General features: G+C 44.3%; 1 protein-coding gene across 17 annotated transcripts in view; it reads right to left on the bottom strand.

Moving 5' to 3' along the window:
* FOXP1 (forkhead box P1) overlaps window positions 1–21813 on the bottom strand; it is a 381192-nt gene that overhangs the window by 60644 nt on the left and 298735 nt on the right. For 13 of the 17 annotated variants that reach the window (XM_026074865.1, XM_026074877.1, XM_026074878.1 and 10 more), the window contains 3 exons: window positions 10854–10991; window positions 9710–9799; window positions 3813–3972 (listed from right to left, as the gene is read on the bottom strand). In XM_026074865.1, coding sequence (XP_025930650.1) covers window positions 3813–3972; window positions 9710–9799; window positions 10854–10991 — 388 coding nt within the window. Of the gene's footprint in view, window positions 1–3812; window positions 3973–9709; window positions 9800–10853; window positions 10992–21613; window positions 21750–21813 lie in introns of those variants that run through there. The other 4 variants (XM_026074881.1, XM_026074883.1, XM_026074876.1 and 1 more) reach the window with 2 other exon arrangements.

Below are 21813 nucleotides of genomic sequence, written 5' to 3'. Positions count from 1 at the left end.
TTTTTTTTTTTTTTTTTTTGCCACCACCCCCTATCTGTATTTCTAGACAAGTGGATTTTTTTAATGGGAGAACTGTTAGCACCTTTTTTTTTTTTTTTTTTTGCCACCACCCCCTATCTGTATTTCTAGACAAGTGGATTTTTTTAATGGGAGAACTGTTAGCACCCAGTCTCCTTTCCTTGTCCCYCTTATTCCTCCTCCCCTTCACTCCCCTCCCAGGCGTTTTTGGATTTACCAGTGCTTTAGCCAAAGATAAAGCCTGCAAGTGTTACAGCTAGCAAAATACACACATATATGTATAGCTCTCTATAGAACCTCTAAAAGAGAAGAGGCTTCTTCCAACTTAATATACAAGTGTAACTCACATTAGCAGCAGTGAGAACTATGCCATATATTGAAAGAGAAATAAAAAGCATCAAACTTGTGGAAAAAAATGCCGGAGATGAGAAGGATTTCAGGTTGGATGTCATTAGAGTTAACTGCGATGTCACACACACAAACACGCCCGCACCCAACCAGACATTAAAAAATGACCACATCACTGACATCACTTGATTAAAAAAGATTTAAAAAAAAATAATAAAAACTCTCCTCCTTCCCCAAATTCAGCTCATTTAAAATAATTCTGCAGAGAATTCGTAACCAGACTGGCAGTTGAAAGGTATGCTCATTACTCATCAGGCAAAACGGTTAAATAAAATAATAGAACAAATGGTAAAAGCAAGTCAAATAGATCCAGGAACACTCGCAATAAATTATGTAATTTACTGTTTAACAGTTTGATTTTAATAGTGAGAGCTAAATTTTAAGTCAGATTCCCAGAACTGCAGTGCAATTATCCGTGATCACTACTGCTTGTGCTGCAACTTCCTAAGTGCAAATAACGGGATTTAGACCTGTAACTGCCTAATCTACGAGAGCAATCAGGCAACTAGATGCCTCAGTCCTATTATTTTCACTCACTAGTGATCTGAAGTGTGATTTGCAGTTTCATTTTAGAGATACTAAAGAACTAGCTCTGGCAGCTCAGAACACTGCTGAAATGTGGTTTATTTTTAAATTGCTACTGTGTTCAGATGTAAAATCTAGATTATAGATGTGTCTAAACACAAAACAGCAGAGATTACACAAATATAACATTAAAGGATGTTCTATTTTGTGTAAGACAATAGGCAATCATTGAAACTAAAATACGGCTCTAAACAATGTATTAGTTCTAAAACCATAACAAAAAAATCACTTAAGAAGTGGCATTTTCTCCTTGGAAACATTTATTACTATTACAGATACTTAAGAATAAAAAGCAAAATGCTTTTAACTGAATTCATAGCTACATTTACTAGAGGGCTGGATTTTTTTACATACACGTTTACAGTATTTGTCTAAGTCTTGCAAACTGTTCTGAAAACAAAAGGGGATGATATATATATATATATTTTTTAAATAAGAAGTGTCCATTACCAATTATTTTAAACTATAGCCTGGCTCTTCATTGCATTTTTCAGGACAACTAGTCCCCTTCATTATGAAAGAAAATGTAGGCAGAGGTTTAAAAAATGTATGTTGTGGGGACAGGTGACAGATTACTGCTCACGGAACTCAATTTCCCAACCCCAGGTACTGCCGGCTCAGAGACAACCGAGTTGCTCAACCTCTTTGTGTCCTTGTACCTCCATACCCAGGTGACCATGTTCAAGCAAGCAGAAAGTTGATTTAAACCTCATAATGACATCAGTTTTAAGCCATCGTCTCTCTGATAGAAAAAAATGGTGCTGCGTTGCAACCCGCCCCAATTCTCCAGTTACTCTTCCCTCCCGTCCCCGAGCCCCCGTCGCGCGGCTGACGGTGGCAGCGCTTGCAGCCCGCTTCCCGGCAAGGACCGGCCCCTCGAAGCGCTTCGGTTTCGGTGTGCGTCGTCTCCGGCGTGCAAGCCGGCACCCCTTAGTTTTTACACGCGCTGCTTCCACACGTCGCAAGGACTAATAGTTGCACCGTCCCGCTAACCATATCAATCACTGCCGCGACTGCTGAATTACCTACCGGTGTCTCCGACGTGTTACCGCGCAGATTACACTTCATGCATCACCACATTCATTTCTTTCACATTACACATGAGCGTGTCTTGTCACTGCCCAATTGCCCTCCTTTGGACAGCTTAACTGATGTACTCTACAATGAACCTTACTGAGCAAACTTAATCGTACAGGAGCTGTGGGAAAAATCCGAAAGGTTGGGGCTCGCGCGCAGCGGGCGCGGAAGGAACGGCTCGCCACGTTTGCGGCAACGCATCCGAGGCGCCATTAGCACCTTGCAACGCTTTGCCAGCACAAACGGCGTTAGCCTACGTGCCTTTTCTCCCCAGGCTCGTTTCGTGCCTCCTCCCTATGAYGCGCCGTGCCGACGGCGAGTGGCGAGCGGGCACAGCTGCTCCTCGCGAGCGGCACAAATCCRGCGCCCAGCGCCCCGGTGCTGGGAGCTAAGCCGGGACTAGCGGAGTCGAGTGCCAGACTCCCCCAAAGTTCAGCCCCCAAGGGCAGGAGTTTGGCACTCAAACACCTTTGCAGGTCTAGCAAAAACGATAAATGAGCCTGAACACACCATGGCAGCCAAATGGCTCTAAAGGAGATTCCAGTCCCCAGTTTTGTCTCTCTTTATCCATATAAGTTAATATTCAGTGGCCACCTCATCCTCCTTTTTGCAGCAATATACACACAAACAAGGAGGAGGGGGAAGAAGGGAAGCAACCTCCCCCTCCACTTAAGTGAACAGAGCTGAATGTAAATTCATTATATGGTTTAGCAACCAGTCRCAGCCCTAAGGAGGCTCTGAAGAACCCAAAACACTCAGCTGAGCTGACTCAAGTTGTTGAGGTGGGTGTTTAAATTTATCATGGGGGGAATGGAAGGAAAGGGCAAGATTATTCGGAAATATCAGCATTATAGTTTAACAGACCTGGTTGTCCCTGAGCCATGCCAACTTTGAACAATCTGCCTTGACAGAACAGCCAGAGCTCAGGCAAGTCTGGTAAAATGTCCCAAGGCTTGCAGATAAACCCAGTGTGTGGGAGGGGAAAAAAAAAAAAAAGGGAGGAGAGACAATAAAAAAAAAACCTACTTTGTAATCACTGTCAAAAGTATTGCAATAAAAAGAAAAAAAACTAGGCTGTAATCATTGCCAGAAGTATTGTGATATAGCAAGCAGCAACTCCTTGCCGAATGCAAGACTGAAGAAAGATGTAGGAAGACCTAATGCTCAACACTGTTCGTGTTCAACTCCATTAAAATTAAATGGAGTTAATCCCAATTTGCCTCAGTGTGGAGGGAAGAATGGAGCGATAATATATATAGGCAGTGAAATGAAGGACTCGTAAACAGGCATGGAGAAGAGACATCGCCACCTTTCCCTTTCAGCTGCAGGAAAGGGCAATCAAATTTCTACAGTGCRGCAGCGGATCAGAGTTCTTCCTCACTTGACTTCTTGCCAAGGATGGAACTAGAAAGGGCCAAAAAAACACATTAAAAAAAAAGGAAAGGAAAAGCTGCTCTCACGCTATCCTTAACCATGAACCCAGCACCAAAAATCTATTAAGAAGCCTCCCGTGAAGAGTTTCAAGCCTGGATTAATAGCACCAGCAGCTTCGTGCCCAGCAGACTGGATGTACCTGTGCAAATTGAACCCAAACTCCAAACCGCCTGCCTCCCGCTAGCTACAGCGGTCCACGATTTCAGGGCTGSCCTTCTCGGAGACCTCTCTTTAACGTCCACCGTGCCGCGGGTGCTGCCTGCCCCGGCGCCCCCAGACCCTTCACGTACCTTGCGCAAGGGGCTGCAGCGGCAGAGTGGGCTGGCCGGGCTGGATCGTTAGCAGACCTTGACGCTGCAAAGACAGGAGGTGCTGCTGCTGCAACTGCTGCATCTGCAGGAGCTGCTGCTGAAAGGCCAACTGCTGCGTAGCCACCTGCTGCTGCTGGGGCTGGAAAACAAAAGAAGAGCAACGAAAAAATAATGCACATTTGTCAATACGGAGCAAAGCATTAACTGGGGATTTAAAGGGCTCCTTGTCTCAACACGCTTCAAACTTAGGATGGGCGTCACCCAGTATAAAGAAAGCACAGTGAGCAAAGGTCCCGGCCACGTGGTACCAAAGACCCCAAGGCACCTTGGGGTACCGGCGCTAACCACGGGCTGCAGTCGATTTCCACCTCTGGTAATTACATTCATCCTACCTAAATCCCTCCTGCAATTCCAATTAAACATTTATGGAGCAGTTCTTGGTCTCCGCTACTGCGTTATCATGGTGCACGTGGTCGTGCTTCCCCCCAGAAGTGGCCGCGTTTCGGTGGTGGGTAAAGCAAGCTCTGCTGGTGGCCGTTGAAGTCGGGGGTAATTCTTCGAGTTAGCGAACATGTGTAATACGAGAATCACACCACRCAACCATGTTACACTTTGAGGTAATGAAAAATAATCCTGTACCGTGCTTGCTTTGCTCATGCAAGGACTGTCTCAACTATTAAGGYGGTATGACTGGCTTAATTTATAGTATTTTATACTCACTCTCTCCTATTCATCCATCAAGCAACAATATTTTCTGTTATGTTCGGAATTATTCTGTGCTGTATTTAAGGCTGCTACTCCTGCACTTTGAAATTTTTAATTATTCTCACTATAAAGAAGACTGAGCTGCTTTACTCCACGGGGATGCGAACCTTGAACCTCTGAGGTGTAAAGGAACATGTTGCTTCTCTCACTACCGTACCCGGAGAAGCTTTTAACTACTCTGTTTATCACTTCTGACATAAATAAATGAGAAAAAATCAGACCTTTGAAGAAGAAAAACTTCATCTAATATTGTTAATTAGGCATGACAAACGATGAAATAACATTGTAAATCTTTCATAGAAACAGCCACTAGATTTTAATTACACACATTCATAATTTAGCAAACAACATCTTACTTGAATGTGAGTGTTTAATACGTACCGTACTCCAGGCTTCAGAGTCCTTAATTTTGCTCAGTTAAAGAAGCCTCTAGGTTTTGCTTCCATGCTCATCTTGTATTTTATTTGCTTTGTTCTTTAAAACCCATGAAAGGCTTTGCATTTTGATAAATATCTTTTTATTTATTGTACAATGACAGGAGGAAAACTTTTGTTGTGTAAAACATCAATACATCATGCCAGTGTTTAGCAGTTCCTTGTGCTAGCCAAAAAAAATTAATGTAGATTTCCTTAGTAATTATCTGAGTGATAGAAAGATAATACAGTGCAGTAGTACAATAAATAGAAGGAAATTATCTAATATCCCTAATCTGCTAGGAATCATATCAAGGTGGAGGTCTTATACACATTATGGCTAACAATTATGGAAAGAAAATTAACTCTTCCCAAACTACACCGATATATGCTTTCACAAATAAATCACAGACTGCAAGCTTTCTGTTTCCCTTCCTTGATAGCGTTGCAGAAGATCACACGCCTGATTCTCTCGCTGGTGGAAAGCAGTAAAAACCCACCAAAGTTACTGGAGCGAGACTGACTTATTGCAGCCAAGGATTTGGGCCCCCGCCTTGGACAGAGGCGCTGAAAAACCGCCCGGATTTGATTCACCCCATTCGGGTAGCGAGCGTGCAGCTCGGATCACGGCAGAGACAGAGGAGCAAGCGGGAAAGAATAGGCCCTGTCAGGCTGAACTTCACATAATCATGATTAAAAAAAAAAAAAAAAACAAAAAGAACAGACAGATTCCTGCTGCTAAATGGTTACAAAGCGAGCATACCCTTGCTGAGTTCTTTAACCTCCACAGATGGAAAGAGAAGATATCATGATTAAAAAAAAAAAAAAAAAAAAAGCCTATTGGGGAAAGCTAAGGGCAATGGAAACGACTTTTATTAAAATCCTTAACCAGTTGTTTTCATACTGCCAAGCCCCATCAATCTTAATACTGCAACCAACTGCGTCCCTATTATTGTACCAACAGGAAAATTAATTTATCTTCGTCTTAAAGAAAATCCATAACATCACGGAGATAGTTAAACAAATAAGCATTTGGATGCAGTGAAACTCCAAGAGTTTTCATTTCTTTACAACAGCTTGCTCGGGCAGATCCAGTTGTTACAGCCGTTTCCGACAGCACCCGATGAATGCAAACCGCAGTGACAAGCGTAGTAAGAGTTAATGTTTGCCTCTGCAGATATTAATTGTCTAAAAATTTTACATATATATGTGTGTGTATATATATATATATATATGGTATTAGGTTAAAAAAATCTAGTTATAGTAATGCCTGCTTTACCTGCTTGCCATCCGAATGTAAAGTTAGCATTAAAAAAAACAAAACAAAAAACTTAATATCAATGGACTGATGCCCGCTCGGTTGTCTTCTCGGCGAGCCTAAGAAAAGCTCCCGAACACGCTCTACTTTGAAAAGCCAGGATATAAAAGTATACAAGGCCCATTGTCCAAGAAAGAATTTAAAAGCAACACCCGTTGCCAAACTGCGCTCCCCACCCAGTTACCAAACACAGGATACAAGTCCGTTTGTTTACTTCTCACAATTGAATGCATACAAAAAAGGTCTCCGTGCAGTCCTGTTGTCAGGTCAGTAGTCAGCGTTAAAATGCTGAAATATCCTGATAAAACTTGCATTTTTGATCCCCTCCCTAAAGCTTCTGTCAAAGGTCTGTTTTCCTTTCTTAGGTTACTCCCTACTGCCTAACATAAACTGTCATAACTGCTGGAGCACAAACGGCCTTCTTTTTTTTATTATTTTTTTTTCTTTTTCTTTTTTTCTTTCTTCCCCAAAAAACAATCCACTTCGGGCAACCCGAATGCACAAAGTGGGATTCTGCTGCTGCTTTTAAACAAAACTAATCCGGGCCTCCTCGGCCCGGGGAGAGGGCGCTGGGCGGACACGGGGGGCCAGGCGCCGCCGATGCCGCCGCGGCTCCGCCGACCCCGGCGCGCCGTCGTCTCCCTAATAAAAACCCTAGGGAAAACGGCGCGAGAGGCAGGGCGCGTCACCCCGGCTGGCGGGCAGGCCCCGTTCAGCCGCCGGGCCGGGCAGTTTTGCCGCGTTTTTCTTCCTTAACGCGATGGCAGACGGCGGCCGCGGGGCTGCAGGGAGCCCAGGCGCTTGCTCCGGGTGCCCACGGGCACGCTCGGACCTCGCCGGGATCGCGGCCGGATCGCGGAGCAAGCGCCCGCCGCGCGTGACCCTGCCGTCGTTTTTCCTGCAAGAGGGGGAGAAATCAAAAAACAAAGCAAAACGCACCACCGATGGCATGCTAATCTAGCACGAATAACCTCCGTGCCTCCGGAGGAGGGGGCTGAGAAACCTTGGCGAAACCGGCCCCTACTAAAACCGTCAGCCCCCCCTCAAAAAAAAACCCCTAGTAAAAGCCGAAGGGCCTCGCGCCGCTTGTTCTCTTAACAGCGATCGTGTTAAAATGTTCGTCTTAAAGCGGGAAGGAGTCCTTTCTTATTGCTACTTTCGGGAGGGTAATATCAGAAGTGTGACCACGGTAAATCAKCGCGTTGGATATTGAAATGCCACCGCATTGTCCGACTCCCCTTCTCGTCCTTTTGAGCACAAAGTATTTTTCTCTTTAAGCGCCCAGCCATCATCTTTGTGTCTGAGATGCTCTCCTGTCTGACAACAGCAATTTAGGAGAGTTAACTTTTATCGTTCATTCTGCTGTGTAACTTTCCCCTTCACATTTCTTTATCTGCCCTCTGAGCTCATCTGAACTTTCATGTTCTCCCAGCATGCAGGCTTGCATTCAAAACTATGTCTAATAGACCAAATAAGAGGTTAATAAGAAGTGGCAACAGAAAGAAAAAATACAATCCCTGGTAACTGATAAGAATGACAGTGGCAGCCCTTYATTGTTTGTCTTCAAATATAGAGTTAAAGATCTTTAAAAAACTAAATTTTGACGCCTTTGAAAAGAAAGAAGCACAAAATAACAACAGGGGGTTATTGCCTGCCAGCCACAGGGGAGAAGCTCCATAATTCTTATTCTCCCTTTTGAAGGCTGTTAGAAATCTGATTCAAAAAAGCAACAGCAGAAGGAGAAAGCCTCTTGAGGCTATCGCCATTTCCTGTGATCATGCATAATGCGTTTCAAAAGTGGGTTTTTACCAATTCTGTTGATCAATTGCACCTCCTTCATATTCCCTCTTTTTTCTGCTGTGTTTACATCTGATGTGACTCAATGACAAGCGCTGTCTGAGACTGTGAAACAGACCTGTCATGTTGATTTATGGGCGCATCAAACCACGACTTGTCCAAACTGAAGCTCGCAGTTCATTAATTAGAGAGTTGTGACTTTGAAGTCAGCTTTCAGACTGTGGTTTTTAACATTTGGCTTAATTTATATGCTCTTGAATGTGGATCTCTAAGGAAAAAACTGAAATTCCCTTCTTGTCTTTGAACTTCTTTTGACCGCACAATAATCATTTCTTTGTCCAGAGTGATGCCTGCATCCCAGAGTCATTAACGCGCATTGAACTGCCACTGATGAGTAAGCCCTACTGAATTAGAAAAACAGCCAGCAAAACAAAGCTGAGAGCATTCTGCACAGTGATATCTCACAATTACATGCCTTCCCTCCCTGTGCCATTTCCATTTTAATTACTGTTAGTCCTTTAGATTTACATTTTAGACACTTTTTAATCTGTTCCCTTTTTATTATAGTGGYGCCCGTAAGCGCGCTATGGTTAAGGTTGTGTCAGCGTTTCCATTATAAACCCCTATTTTCAGGGGTTTATAACTCAGCTGGAAAAAAAATCATTCGGGGTTGAAACTTGGCACAGGTGGCACCATTTGCCAAAATTTCGGGGGTGAGAAACTGGCCGGGCTGTATTTAGGTGCACTTCGAGCACCACGACGACGAAGTGAGGCGCAGCCGCTAGAGCTATCCCAGGGCACCGCGCAGCACCTCGTGCCGAGAGGCGCCTTTCTAGGACCTAYGAAGCCAGCGCTGCCGCCAGGCTAACGTTGAAGTCTTCAACCATCACTTCTTGTCGCTACTAGGGTGGCCTTGGTGCCTTAGACATGAACGGAATTACAGTAAAATTAAGTTTAAGCGCACCAAAATCAACAAAGTCGGAACGTGGCAGGTACTTGGACGAGTGTATTCGAAGCAGAGGCAGAAACCACCCCTGGCCTGGCCCATTGCACCCATGGGTGCAGCCACGCCGGCGCCACGTCTCCAGAGCCCATGCAACGCGGCACGCTTGCCGGCGTCACAACAGATGTTGCTTCAGCGCAGTCCTTCTGCTAAGCCAGCGCTGCGAGGAGCGTGCCATCAGAGCCTCGCCGGCTGGAAACGGCGAGTCTGAACTCAAAACCGCTTGGAATTTCACCTATTTAGGGAGCACAGCACCGTACCTGGACCTGCTTCCTTCCCTCCTCCCCTTTATACCATAACTTTCGAAAACACTCTCCCAGGATACAAGTCTAGATGCTTGTTCCAACGCTCGTACCGAACATCAAGGCATGGTCCCCCGCTGTAAAATATGTGGCAGCAAGCAAATGGAAAGCACAGGAAAGTAAAGGCAAAAACAGGACAATAACTCTAAATCTGAAAGCTGAGACCTGATAGAGTCAGTGCAGTTGTGCAATCATTTATAAGATGAATGACAGTTTAATAGCTACGAGACAGTCCTCTGGGATCTGTGGTTTGAAAGTAAAATGGGTATTGTCTGTACCTCTTTAGGCTGTTTTCCAGCATGTTGTTGCTGTAAAAGTTGAAGCTGCAACTGTTCCTGTTGTTTCTTATAAAACTCTTGAAGCTGCTGCTACAAAGAAAAGGAGAGATGGTAAGTAACAAAGTGGAGAGCCAATTCAGCGTCCCTTTTGGTGTAATACACAAACTGTGATTTGAAAAATAGCATCCTTTTATCTGTAATGGTCTGACCTTTAGTTTGAAACTCGACAATAAATTCAGTGCACACTGACTATTCTTGGCATTATCGTTTGAAAAGTAATCTCCAAAATGAACTGATGAAAAACATACCATTTTCTACACAAACTAATTAAAATAAGGCACGGAATGACCTTTGATTGTAACAACAAAGCCAAAATGCCCTTGCTGAGAGCCTGGCGCATCTCTGTTGTGATACATACATGCTTTCTAAATGATAGGGTTTGGCTGTATTAAGTGTTGTTCAATACATGCATAGACATCCTGGGAGATACTCTCCTCCTCCCTGCTCCCCAGACGTATGCCGTCCCGGCATCCGGCCGGCCGGCCGGCGAGGGAGGGAGCGCGGCGGCACGGGAAGCGTACCCAAGGTCAGTTTACAGCGGACGTTCACATCAGCCTGGAATTAATGAAGCCGTGTTATGCCGCACGCTAAGATAAACGTATTTTGTCGGTAGCAACTTGTAGCTGAAAAGAGGACCCGGCGTTGGAACGGGGCGCTGAGGAAGACCGACACGCTGCGGAGCGTACGTTGGCTGAAATTAAACGGAGCAGGGCTGGCAAACCTCCTCAGCTTTTATTGCCGCCGTTTCAATAGCCCTTTACAGTCCCAGACGGAGGCAACAAGGTCTAAAAATGTAAAGTACCCCTCCACTACTTTCTTTAATGCCAATTAATCGTGGCACGTTGCGCTTTCTGGGGCATGCAAAAGCAAAAGCAACGGGCACATCTGCTGAAGTCCCGACACTCCAACACGCGTCTTTATTATTTAGCCGCTCTTGGAAACGCTCCCCGCGCCGCTCCCTGCGTTTGCTTCCAGAGGCTATTTTTGGCTTTGRGAAGAGGAGAGCAGCCAGCGCCTTCCCGCGCACGACGACGCGGGCAGGGACCCCGGGAGCCGTCGCAGCGGCCGTCGAGGAAAGAATTACCTGTTGAAGCATGAGTGCCTGCTGCTGCTGGAGCAGGACTTGGAGTTGCTGGGGCGTTAGCACTTGTTGCTGGAGGATCTGCTGCATTTGCTGGGGAGTGATCACTTGAGGTGTCATCATAGCCACCGACACGGGAACCTGGAGCGCGGGCAGAGAGCAGAGGGCAGGTCAGGAAAGGCCCGAGGCGACGGGCTCCTCGGAGCCCACCGCAGCGAGGGGCTTTCTGCCCAACATTGCTGCGGCGGGAATACTTCAAAGAAAGCAACACAGTAAAACCTGCTCAGATGCAGCTGTTTTCACCAGTAAGTGCCAATTCGGTCCTTTCCCTCCCCGCCGTACAAAATCCCCAYAACCGCGTGTCCCGTGCTGATGAGACTTAGACCCTATCACGACAGGTTTTTAAGCAAATTGAAGGAAGGCTCAGCGATGTGAATAACAGCGCTATACTCCTAAGCAATTTTAACAGAAAGGCCCTACTACGATGTCTTTACCGCTCCATATTCACCCAGCATACAGATGTCTTCAATTCTTTCATATTATGTGAGATACCATTAAAAGCCGCTTTCCATGACATTTCAGTGACAAACAGCTACAGTGATGAACTTGATAGCATTTCATATTTGCAACTGTTAACACGTTTCTGCACGGGCATCTTTGCAAGGAACCTGTACACTGTATCTGAAAGGATGATGTCTTGTTCAGATAAAACACTGACATTAAAATGACAGGCTGTCTTGGCCAAGGTTACACAAATTGTATTCAAGCGGATACCTAATGACAATGCTATGAATTCTGCAAGCTTTCTAGAATGTAATTTAGCTATTCAAAATAATCACTGCACTTGTGTTTAATTTGCAGACTACATGAGAACCATTTTGTCAGTCCTAGTAATGCAAGAAGACTATTTCTCTAGAAACCCACCCCTCTACCCTCCACCCCAAAAAAGGAAAAGAAAAGGAAGAAAAAAACAATAGAGGAAAAGACAAAACCCGTATGAGTTTTAACAGTAATATTTAAGCACCTTACTTTTCTATAGTTTCAAATCAAATATGTGACAGCACAAAACTAAAAGCAGTAAAGGATATACTTTGCTAAAAAGGATCTCCTGTCATCTCATGTATTACAATAAAAGGTAATAATATGTTTAGCACTTTTTCTGTGCACCACTTTTTAAAAAATCAGCAGACAATAGCTGATCAGAAGATAAAAGAGTTTAAAAAAAAAATCTTCCAGTGTAGTAGTAAGCAAGTGAGAAATGCAGTATTAATTTTATGTAACATAATGTCTTAATATGCAGTTTATCTTGACTTTTTCACATGATTTGTCCTGTCATTTGCATAGCAAGCTCTCATTCCTAATTTCACAGTCATTATGCACTGATGTCCTGATTTCTCAGCATCACTAATTTTGATGAACTAAAAATGGTTCCTGAAGGTCAGATTCATGTACACTGCACATCTTCCCATGTTGTTGTGTACATGTTGTGTGCCAGGGCCAGATACTGCTTTGAAAACATTTGTTTGGGGGGAAAAAAAAGCAGCCTAACAGTTGCGCACTTCTGCCATCCCGTTAATGCAAGCGCTGCGAGGTCCTCTGTGAKACCTTAGCCCCACAGCGCCTTGCCACCTGTCTAAGGTGGTCCACAGCTGGGCCGTCAGGTGCGAAGCCCAGCAAAACCGAGATTTAATCATGGGTCAAGCTCCAGCCCCASCGAAGCCGAGGGCCGCTCTCCCGCTGCCCCGGCTGGGGCCGGGCCGGCAGGTTTTGGGCGTTTCTGCAGGGAAAATGCCAACCAGCCCCCGCGACGCACTGCTGCCTTGTCAAGCGGGACACGCTCCGAGGACACTGAGTCGTCAGGATGGGTAATCCCATTAATTCGGAATATCTTAATCCAAAGTCTTTTGGAAAACTTTTGGGGAGCGGACAATTATTTAATTAAATACTGCAATCACTCTCTTCGCCCTTAAGCCTGACTCACCTTCGTTATTCCCATCCCCAGAGAAGTCTGCTTTACCCTCGGGTTTGTACTACCTCTCATTGAAGTTGGACTGAGCAAACAGAAAAGGAAGCATGTTTAAGTATGTTTCTGTGCCATTCTTGGATGATATACAACACAAACACTCAGTCAGATTTATGACGGCAGCCGGGGATGCAGACAGGAATAGGGTGGGGTGCTGCAAACCCTACACGCTGGTGATTAATGCGGAGAAGGGCCACGTTCCGCCGCCGGCTACGCGCAGGCAACTCCCCTCCGCTTCCACGGCTCCCTCGCGCTTTTATCTCGGGCTAAATCTAGGGGTTTGGCCCTGCCTTTGAAAACTGGCCATGTACCTTCCGGTGAAGGATCTCCTAGCTGCGTGCTCTTGGCTAAAACAGAAGCACTTAACCAGTAAGAAAAAAAATATATACACATACATATATACAAAAGCCAGGCTTAGGAGAACAGGATCGCGTTGATCTGTTCAACTTACTTTCACCATCTGAAACCACATTCTCACACCACATCTGTGTCTCCAACGAAGGCCTCGCCTTCAATTTATAAATACAGTAATGCCTAGATTTACCCAAAGTTTGTGCTTCAGCCTGCCATGAGAATAACTTACGGAAGCCTTTTACAAACAAATCCAGGTGAACCAAAAACTACCGCGTGAAAAATCACCCGCGCACATGCACGCGCACCGAACAGGCGTGCGCACACGTCCTGCTCAAGGACTTCAAATAGTTAAGAATTATGGCCTATATATCCACTCTCTTAACTCCCAACGTCCAACTTTTTCATGTAGCTAGTCCCTAGTAATACTGGGAATCAAAGGGCATGCAGCACCAGCAATAGGCTATTATAGCCCACACTTTATTACCCATTACTACCGAGGTCATTAGCGGTAAGAGTGATTGTACCGGTCTTAACCTATTGATCATTGTAACTACTATCATTTAATCCCGTGTTGAATGTCTGGAAAGCTGCTAAAGGCACACAAGAGAGAGTGCTTTAGCGTTGAGAAATATAGCCAAAGCTTGGAAATTACACTTTGATTCATAAAATCTAGCCAGTGGTTTAAATCAATAGTATTTAAAACAGTCATGTAAGTTCTTAACTACAGCTCTCTAATATTTATGGGTCCCTTTTTGAGTGTATTCAGTCAAAACTAAACTTTATTTTAGATACTGTGCAATATACTTTACATTACGTTAGGTAAAAAATATTTATTTCTGATATTTTGCCTGATAGTAACTGAAACCTAAACTGAGGGCTATAAATTAATTTTAGATTTCTATCTCTCAGATGTCAACTTGAATGTGTTGCCAAAAAAAATTACAAACCAACTTTAAAAATGGCTTAACTGTTTAAGTACACGAAAATGAGTGTGTTTTATGAGTTAACAATGAATCACAGAAGGCAGTTTATGAAGGACTAAAATAATTCTGTCTTACTGCCTTCAGGGAGTTGAAGTTCAAATTAAAGTACTGGCAGATATATTTAAAGAATGCTAACCGAGCATGCAGAACAGAAATCAATCTTTTCTTTTCTTTTTTTAAGTTGTTTATTTCCATTTTCCACCTGAAACATGATTGTTGTTATTGACATGATTAATGAACCTCTTCTGGTATTGTTGACTGATAACAATAGGGTGTGGTAGATACCCAGCTGCACGTAAACCTGGCAGCAAAGGTAAAAATACAGCTGCAATCTGCCTTTCGCATCCGTGCTAGTAGAGACCTGCCGACATGCTAATACCCTCAACGGCAAAAGAACGTCCTTAATACTCGCAACTGTTTTCGGGCGCTCTCCACCTCCGGCAGGCTCCTTCCCGCCCGCCCTTCGCCCGGACGCCCCGCAAGCTGCCGCCGCTCCGCGGGCGCCCTCCCTGCCCGCCGCGGGAGCCCGCCGCGCGTCGGGGCCGCCGGCCACGGGGAGCTTCGGCCGCTCGCGCCGAGTTCACCTGGCGCTTCCCAGGGCGGCCGCGGCCCGGATGCGTTTGTCGCTCTTGCGTGCAATCCGGACGCGGGGCGTGGGGACGAGCGTGATTTAGACCTCGCCAAGCAGCTGCATTCCCCCCTTTTCGCTGATATTAACACAATGAAACACTAGCTAAATAACTGCAAATAATCTTGTATGAAGGGTGTGCGTGTGGGGGGGAAAGGATGCTATTTTCACACGCTGTGCCCTCACCGCTGGCTACGGTTACAGTCCTGTCAGCTGCTAGCAGGCAGGCACGGCACACGGGAAGGATTGCCTGAATCCATAAAGCACAGCTCTGCCAGAAAATCCTTTTCTGTCGTAAGCTCAAACTTGATTTCAGCTAACTTCTCATACTCAGGTACTTTGGATTTCTAAAAAAAAAAAAATAATTATTATTATTCTTCACTTAAAGGTTTTGTGAGAAAAGTTAAACGGAGCAAAGCACAACTGAACGCAGGAAGAACAAGTGGCTGAGGAACAGTTAAAAATATTGGGCTACATGAAAAATAGATACGGCTAGGCAAAAAAACCCAAACTATTGATTTGAGCTGTCTCATTAGAATGCCGTCGTGGGCAAAACAACCGAAATGTAGAAAATCTCAACCAAAACAATGCAAAATAGCTTCGCTCATGCCACCAGGCAAGATAAACCCCTGACGTCGTGGCGAACAGAAAGCGCAATGCCACAAACCATCRCAGACCCCCGCAAAACAAAAAGTACCGCCGAGGGGACCTGCACCCTTCCCAGGAGTCAAGCGTTTCTGACATAACATCTCACTCCTCAAAACAACAACAAAAAAAAGCCACCGTAAGAATTATTCATGTGGAAACCGTAATCCTGTTTCATTATGCAAAATGGAATCTCACTTTTAGACTTAGTTATTTTGCCATAATATTGCACAACACATTAAGACAGGTAATGTTTATTATATTAATGTAAAATCAGCTAAGTAGTCAGTCATTAGCATAACTGTTCTCTCCCTAACAATACAGCTCCCCACTAAAAGAGAGGGGAAAAAACCCTCTTTAAAATTAAATTAGCATTTTATTGTTATAATTCTGTGCATTGCATTTTATCAGCAGGAAAGATCTGCCTTTGACCTGGGGATCCCAGTAACGGAGGCGATTCTGACATTCCTGGGTATGTCAGGATGCCTGCTGCCTTCGCTATTCTTTTCTAGCTCAGGAAAAACTGGAATATTTTCATATTTGTTTACAGAATGAAACATCTGATCTTATCGACCACTTCTCATGCATACCAGGTTTCTCACTAAGTGCCAGGATAATTGTTTCAGCTATAATAAATACCCATTTAATTTGCATAAAAATATAAAGTTTACATAAATTAAATCCTTTCTACATCTAACATTTGTCAAATACAGACTAAAACGGAACGCACGCAACCAAATACTCATTTAATAAGCAGCGTGAGATTGCAGCTTCAAGATTATCATCATCATTTTTTACATTTTAAAAAGTTATCATTTTTGTTTCCCGCTCCACCAACACGAAAGGAAAAATTATAACCTGCTGTACATGATTCTCAACAGCGGTGATATTTTATAATGATTCAGCTAAAAAAAAAAAAARKAAAAAAAAAAATCAGTATTTCTTCTGGAGTTTCGGAAAGGAAACGTTAGAGCAACATATTCTGCCAAAAAACCCTCAAACAAACCAAAAGCAGCACTGTCTGGAAACATCCAAAATGCCCCTGACGCCCTTGAAAACCCCTTGAAACCTTCTCTCTCCCAAACATCTTTAATATACTGAGAATGATCATCATGTCAGACTCCCTACATTTGTGTATTAATTCATTAATACATTAAGGGGAGCTTAATTAAATAATAAAAGACTGTGATTGAATCAGCAACATTTAATATGCCTAGAATTTTATGTGAACAAAAAGAAGAGGTGTTACACAGAGGGACTTTTTTTCCATGTCAGACTTAAAAAAAAAAAACCCCTGCAGCCCCCCCAGACACGTTCCCAGGGGATGAGCAGCCCCCTCCTCACTTTACGACTGTTTTTTTCCTACAGGAGTCAAACGCATAGCGGGCTGCTCTGCAAACCTGGGGCATCTGCAAAGCCGGACACCGTGCTGGCCAGCTGAAAAATCAGCAAGTTGCTGAAAAACATTCCCCTCCTCAAAGCAAGCTGTGGAGAGGCAGTGCAAAAAGAGCACGAAGGCAACTTCAGCTCGGCTTAAACACTCGTTTCGGCATTGCCACTCGGGGTGCAACTGCAGCCTTTGTAACAGTTGTAAACTTTATTTGCTTAAAGCGTGCAGTTTTTCACACCTATCCCAGCCACCTACATCTGAGCAGCGCGCGGCTAAGCACAACGGTGCAAATTAGATTCTAATGAGAAAACATCAGTGCCTTCTTTGACAATCTTGCCATTCACTGATTTACTTCTAATGAAGACACACTCCAACCAGCTGGCTCGCCGTGTGAAAGGTCAGCACGCGCTCAAAAAACCGCCTCGCAAAATCAAGGCAAATGGGAAACCCGCAAAGAAACCTGCTTGTAAAGCGGCCTGGCAATTAGCGTAATTGTGCAAAAAGCCGTCTTCGGGAAAAAGTAAAAGAAATTAAGCTGCCACGACTGTAACAGGTTAGATGAAAATCAAAATTTAATGTATTCTCCCTTGTGTCATCTTGTTTTGTCAAGACATCAAATAGAATTGGAGAGTACAAAATAACAAGCCCTTGAGAAATCACAGAAGCCGACCTTTTTGATGTTGTTGGTTTACCTTGTTCTCAGTTATTTGAACAATGATGTTTCAGATTTAAGGGCAAGATAAAGCTTAAAAATTAAAAACCGTTGTCAGGTTGGGGGTGTCTCCCTCCAAAATAACAGCGCATCTTACCCAAGCAAGGAAGGCAAATCTGTCCGAAACTAGTGCAAAGAATAATTAGCAATTCCACTTATTTGCTCAATATTCAGCCTATTTTTTTCTAACGTGCATTCAACTTCAGTTCAAACTACAGATCCTCTTTCCAGCAGAGGAAACTGTGCTGGGAAGGTTAAGAAGAAGGAAAAAAAAAAAAAAAAAAGCTGGGGAAGAGATATTTGCCACTGCCGCTTCTCTCCAAAATCTCTACACGGCCACCTCAGCTCTGCAGAAGGGGCATGATGCATTTTTTCCCTTTCCTTATAACTGGAAAGTAAAACTGAACAAGTAAGCACCTTAGAAAAACAAAGCAGCCCAGCATATTTTAACCGAACTACAGCGAAGCAGTTTCCAGTAATGCAGTTCTGCTTTCAATAAAACAAACAAACTGCTTAAAACCAGCCAAGCCTTTCGCCAAACAATAACAAATTCGGCTTATGGTGTCAGGACTTTCCCACAATCTAGTTTCGCAGGTGCTGATAAAACTGCCCCTTGCTACTGCTTTTCCCTAGCAAAGAGGGGAGAAAACAACATCAGCAAGTTATCTTGCTGCCAGTAAAGGTTTTCATAAAGCAAGTCCAAGCTCTGTATCCACCCGGCATAGGTTTTTCTAAAGCAGCTCTGAAAAACTGTAAGAAATGCAGAGCAGGGAAGCACAAGAGCTGTGCAACTCCTTAAACTTGGGAATGCGAGAACCCTCCCTCCCTCCCTGCCTGCCTGCCTTCCCTCCGGCTGACCAGGGCACGCACCCGTACGTAAAGGAACGCCAGCACCGCACACCGAAACGGCAACGGGTTTAGGTCGGTCTTTGGAAAATAACATRTGGGATTTGCAAGCGGCATCAGTGCACAGGAACTGTCGGGTTAAAAGGCGGCACCAGAAATCGCTCTGACTGCTCTCCATCACTTCCAACATCTAAAAAAATCCTTCAACGTTTTCCACGCAACTGTCGTGGCAGGTTTCTTTATTATACGCACCGAAAACCAGCTCAGCCCGCGCACACGTCCGGCCCCGCTGGCCATTAGCTCAATAACACGGCTGTGACCTATTCCACCCGACGGGCGACACGTTAGCTTTGCACAGTGTTGTCTGGTAACTATTTACACTGCAGGATAAATTTCAGCACGGTGCTGGGAGTTACACTTTTAAAATTTGTATAGGGATCATCAAGATGCAGAGCGACCTGACGCCTTCACCCCTTCCTATTAGCAGAGAGATCCCCAGAAAGCCCGCGCTGGTATTTCATTTCTTCCCTGCCAAACCCATTATATTTATGACTTCTGTTTAGTTCAGCTGGAGGGACCGGTCAGAGCATGTCTTGGAGCTTACCTCTTTTTTTTTAAGCAAAAATTATGCTGTTTAAAAAAAAAGGGGGGGTGGGGGGCACAGTAGCACAGCACAGTATGTTAAACAAGACCAAAAAAAAAAACAACCCAACTGTAGCAAACAAAAAAAATTTCAAAGCAGCCCTTCCTATCATAAGCTTTCTGATGATTTATGGTTTACCAACTCAGCAAGGTTACGCAACACTGCATGCCTTTAGATGCATTATTTGAGTCAGTTGAGATTTAATTAAGATCACAGCCTCCAAAATCCCTGTCAAATGAAAATTCACAGAAGACAATACACTATATATCCTCATGCAGATAGTCTCCATTCCATGCTCTGGAATAACATAAGTTAATCCTCGTTTCTATGGTGGCAGACAAAAGTTCACTAATTTTGTTTTCTTTTGACACTTGTGTTGTTTTCTGTTTTATGTCATGAGATCATTCCTTTCGGAGCAGGGAGGGGAGCCGATGCAGGGGGAGAGAACCGAGAGCAATATGTCTGAATATGGCAGCAGATGTATTTTGACATTCTCACAGCTCTACCGTGATGTCATCAAGTTTTCATATAATTAACCCCTGCCAGTAAGAGCATCATTTCATGACATCTGTCCATTGGGAAGAGGAGGAAGGGAGCAAACATGCGACTTGCCTCGATTTTGCTCTTGGGCTAAAAACAAAATCAAACAAAATTAGATTAAGGCTACCAAACACCATCCGTATCTTGCGTATTAGTAGCCGGCTTTCGCCGATTCRTTATCTGGCTGAGCTTCCTGCTCACCTCCGAGGTGCTCTGAAACCACGAGAAACGCCCGCCGAGCGCGGCGGCTGCGACTCCTCGTCCCGACGGTTCGCGTCTCTGGTTTGGGGGAGCACGCCCGGCTCACAGACTAGCTCACCGAGAMGCCAGGCATGAGCAGGGGAAATAAAATGCTACTTCTTAAAGGGAAATTGCTAGAACTTTTGCCTCATTCCAGTGCATTTCTCTTTGCACTATCTTAATATCTGCTTGCTTATCTCCTGGTTTGGAAATGACAGGTGCTAGCAGGCTTTTGTTTGACAGGCCACTACACAAATAACTGTCTTGCCTGAAAGGGCTAATGCACTACTAATGAACAATAAATCAACTTTGATTATAAAGTGTCAGCCCAATCAGTTTTCAGTTCAGCTCTATCACTTTCTAGGCCGAGGCAGCTACTCTGCTTAGGCAGGATTTGGGTTTCATCCTCGCAGCCTTATCAGTGTAATTTTTGGAAGCAGTCATACGAGATCATTCAAAGCCCCCTGAAAGCACATTTTCCACGGGACGGGAAAAGGGGAGCCTTGCCTGCTTTGAGACATTTCCTAGGCTGCTACTTACAATAAATATACAATCAACAAGACACGKCTCTTAACCAAACAGATACACACGCTAATGAGATAGTCACGTACAAACTTGTATTTTAGACATGACTTTAAAAAGATAGATGCAATGAGAATGGCCTTCAAACTTGATGTAAAAACATTTAAGACGCCTGAAAGCTTTGCACAGTAGATATACTAACGAGGGGCCCGATCTGGCAGTATTCACTTACCAGGCAGAGTTTCTACTACTTGGGAGAGAAAAACTCTTCTCCCAGTACAGTTAAGCCACACTCACAAGTTAGTCCAGGATTGGGCCCATAAGCACGAGGCATGAAAACTAGCTTTGCTCCAAACGAAAAGGACTTTAACATTTCAGCTTATTTGCAAAGAGGCAAGCTAGCATGCTCAAGTCACTTTTTATTAGATAGAAACTTGAGTAATTTATTTTAGTTAGCAGTTCAACACTCATAGCTAGAATAAATCCGACCATTTCGTTTTCATAAACAGATCTTAGTCACTCAGAATGATTCACATTTCCTGCCACCACCAAACTTGTTTTTATTTAAAAATATAAAATGGTAGCGTTTCAAACGCCGGCACATACACCACGACGAACATGCCGCGCTTCAGACCAGCTTTGCTTTTACATACTGTGAGGACAAGGACAAGTTGAAATACTCAGTGTTTTCTAAAACAAGCTGGGTTTGAAGGAGTTAATCCCAAAGAGGAAGAGTGTATATGCACTTTGCTCTAAACTTACCACCCACTTCCTAAGGGTTCCCTCCTCCCCACTACCACCACCCTAGAAAAATCATCTCATTTGCACTGAAATACTGTGTTGCAGGGTTGACACTTAACTTAGCTACATTTAGATCCTGTTACATTTATTTCACTGGAGTTCATAACACTAGTCAACGTCAAAAAGAAAGCTCACTCACTTAATTTCCCACTGGTAAATTGACTAGCAAATAAATTCAACCATCACAGTTCCTGACATTTAAACCTGACAAAGTATTTTATTCAGCTCTGTGCTTCTCCCCTCTTCTCTTGCTCTTTTCGAGAACTGCGGCGACTTGCGCCGCTAAGCTAAAAACAGTCCGGGGAACTATGCAAATCTAAACTACCAGAACAAAAGACATGCACACACACACGGAAGAAAAAAAAAAAGAAGAAGAGAAAAAGAGAACGCTATTCGGTTACTTTTTATAGCCGAAGTTACAAAGAACACASTATACCTTCTTTCTGTTATTTACACATCACGGCATGCAGGGAACTAGAGGAAAGCAGCGAGAAAAGCCAGAGCAACACAGGGATGGTGATGACGATGATGAAGTACAAAGCGTGCGCGGCGGCGGACATCGCTCCCGCGCCGCGGCTCCCGGCTCTTTCGCGGAGTTTGCGGCGCAGCCCCCCCCGGTACCGCGCACCGCTCGCT

The sequence above is a fragment of the Apteryx rowi genome, unplaced genomic scaffold (genome assembly GCF_003343035.1).
Source record: "Apteryx rowi isolate R43461 unplaced genomic scaffold, aptRow1 scaffold_4, whole genome shotgun sequence".
In the NCBI taxonomy this organism is placed as follows: Eukaryota; Metazoa; Chordata; class Aves; order Apterygiformes; family Apterygidae; genus Apteryx; species Apteryx rowi.
Note: the sequence above shows the minus strand (reverse complement) of the source record. Positions and strands in the feature narration are given on the sequence as shown.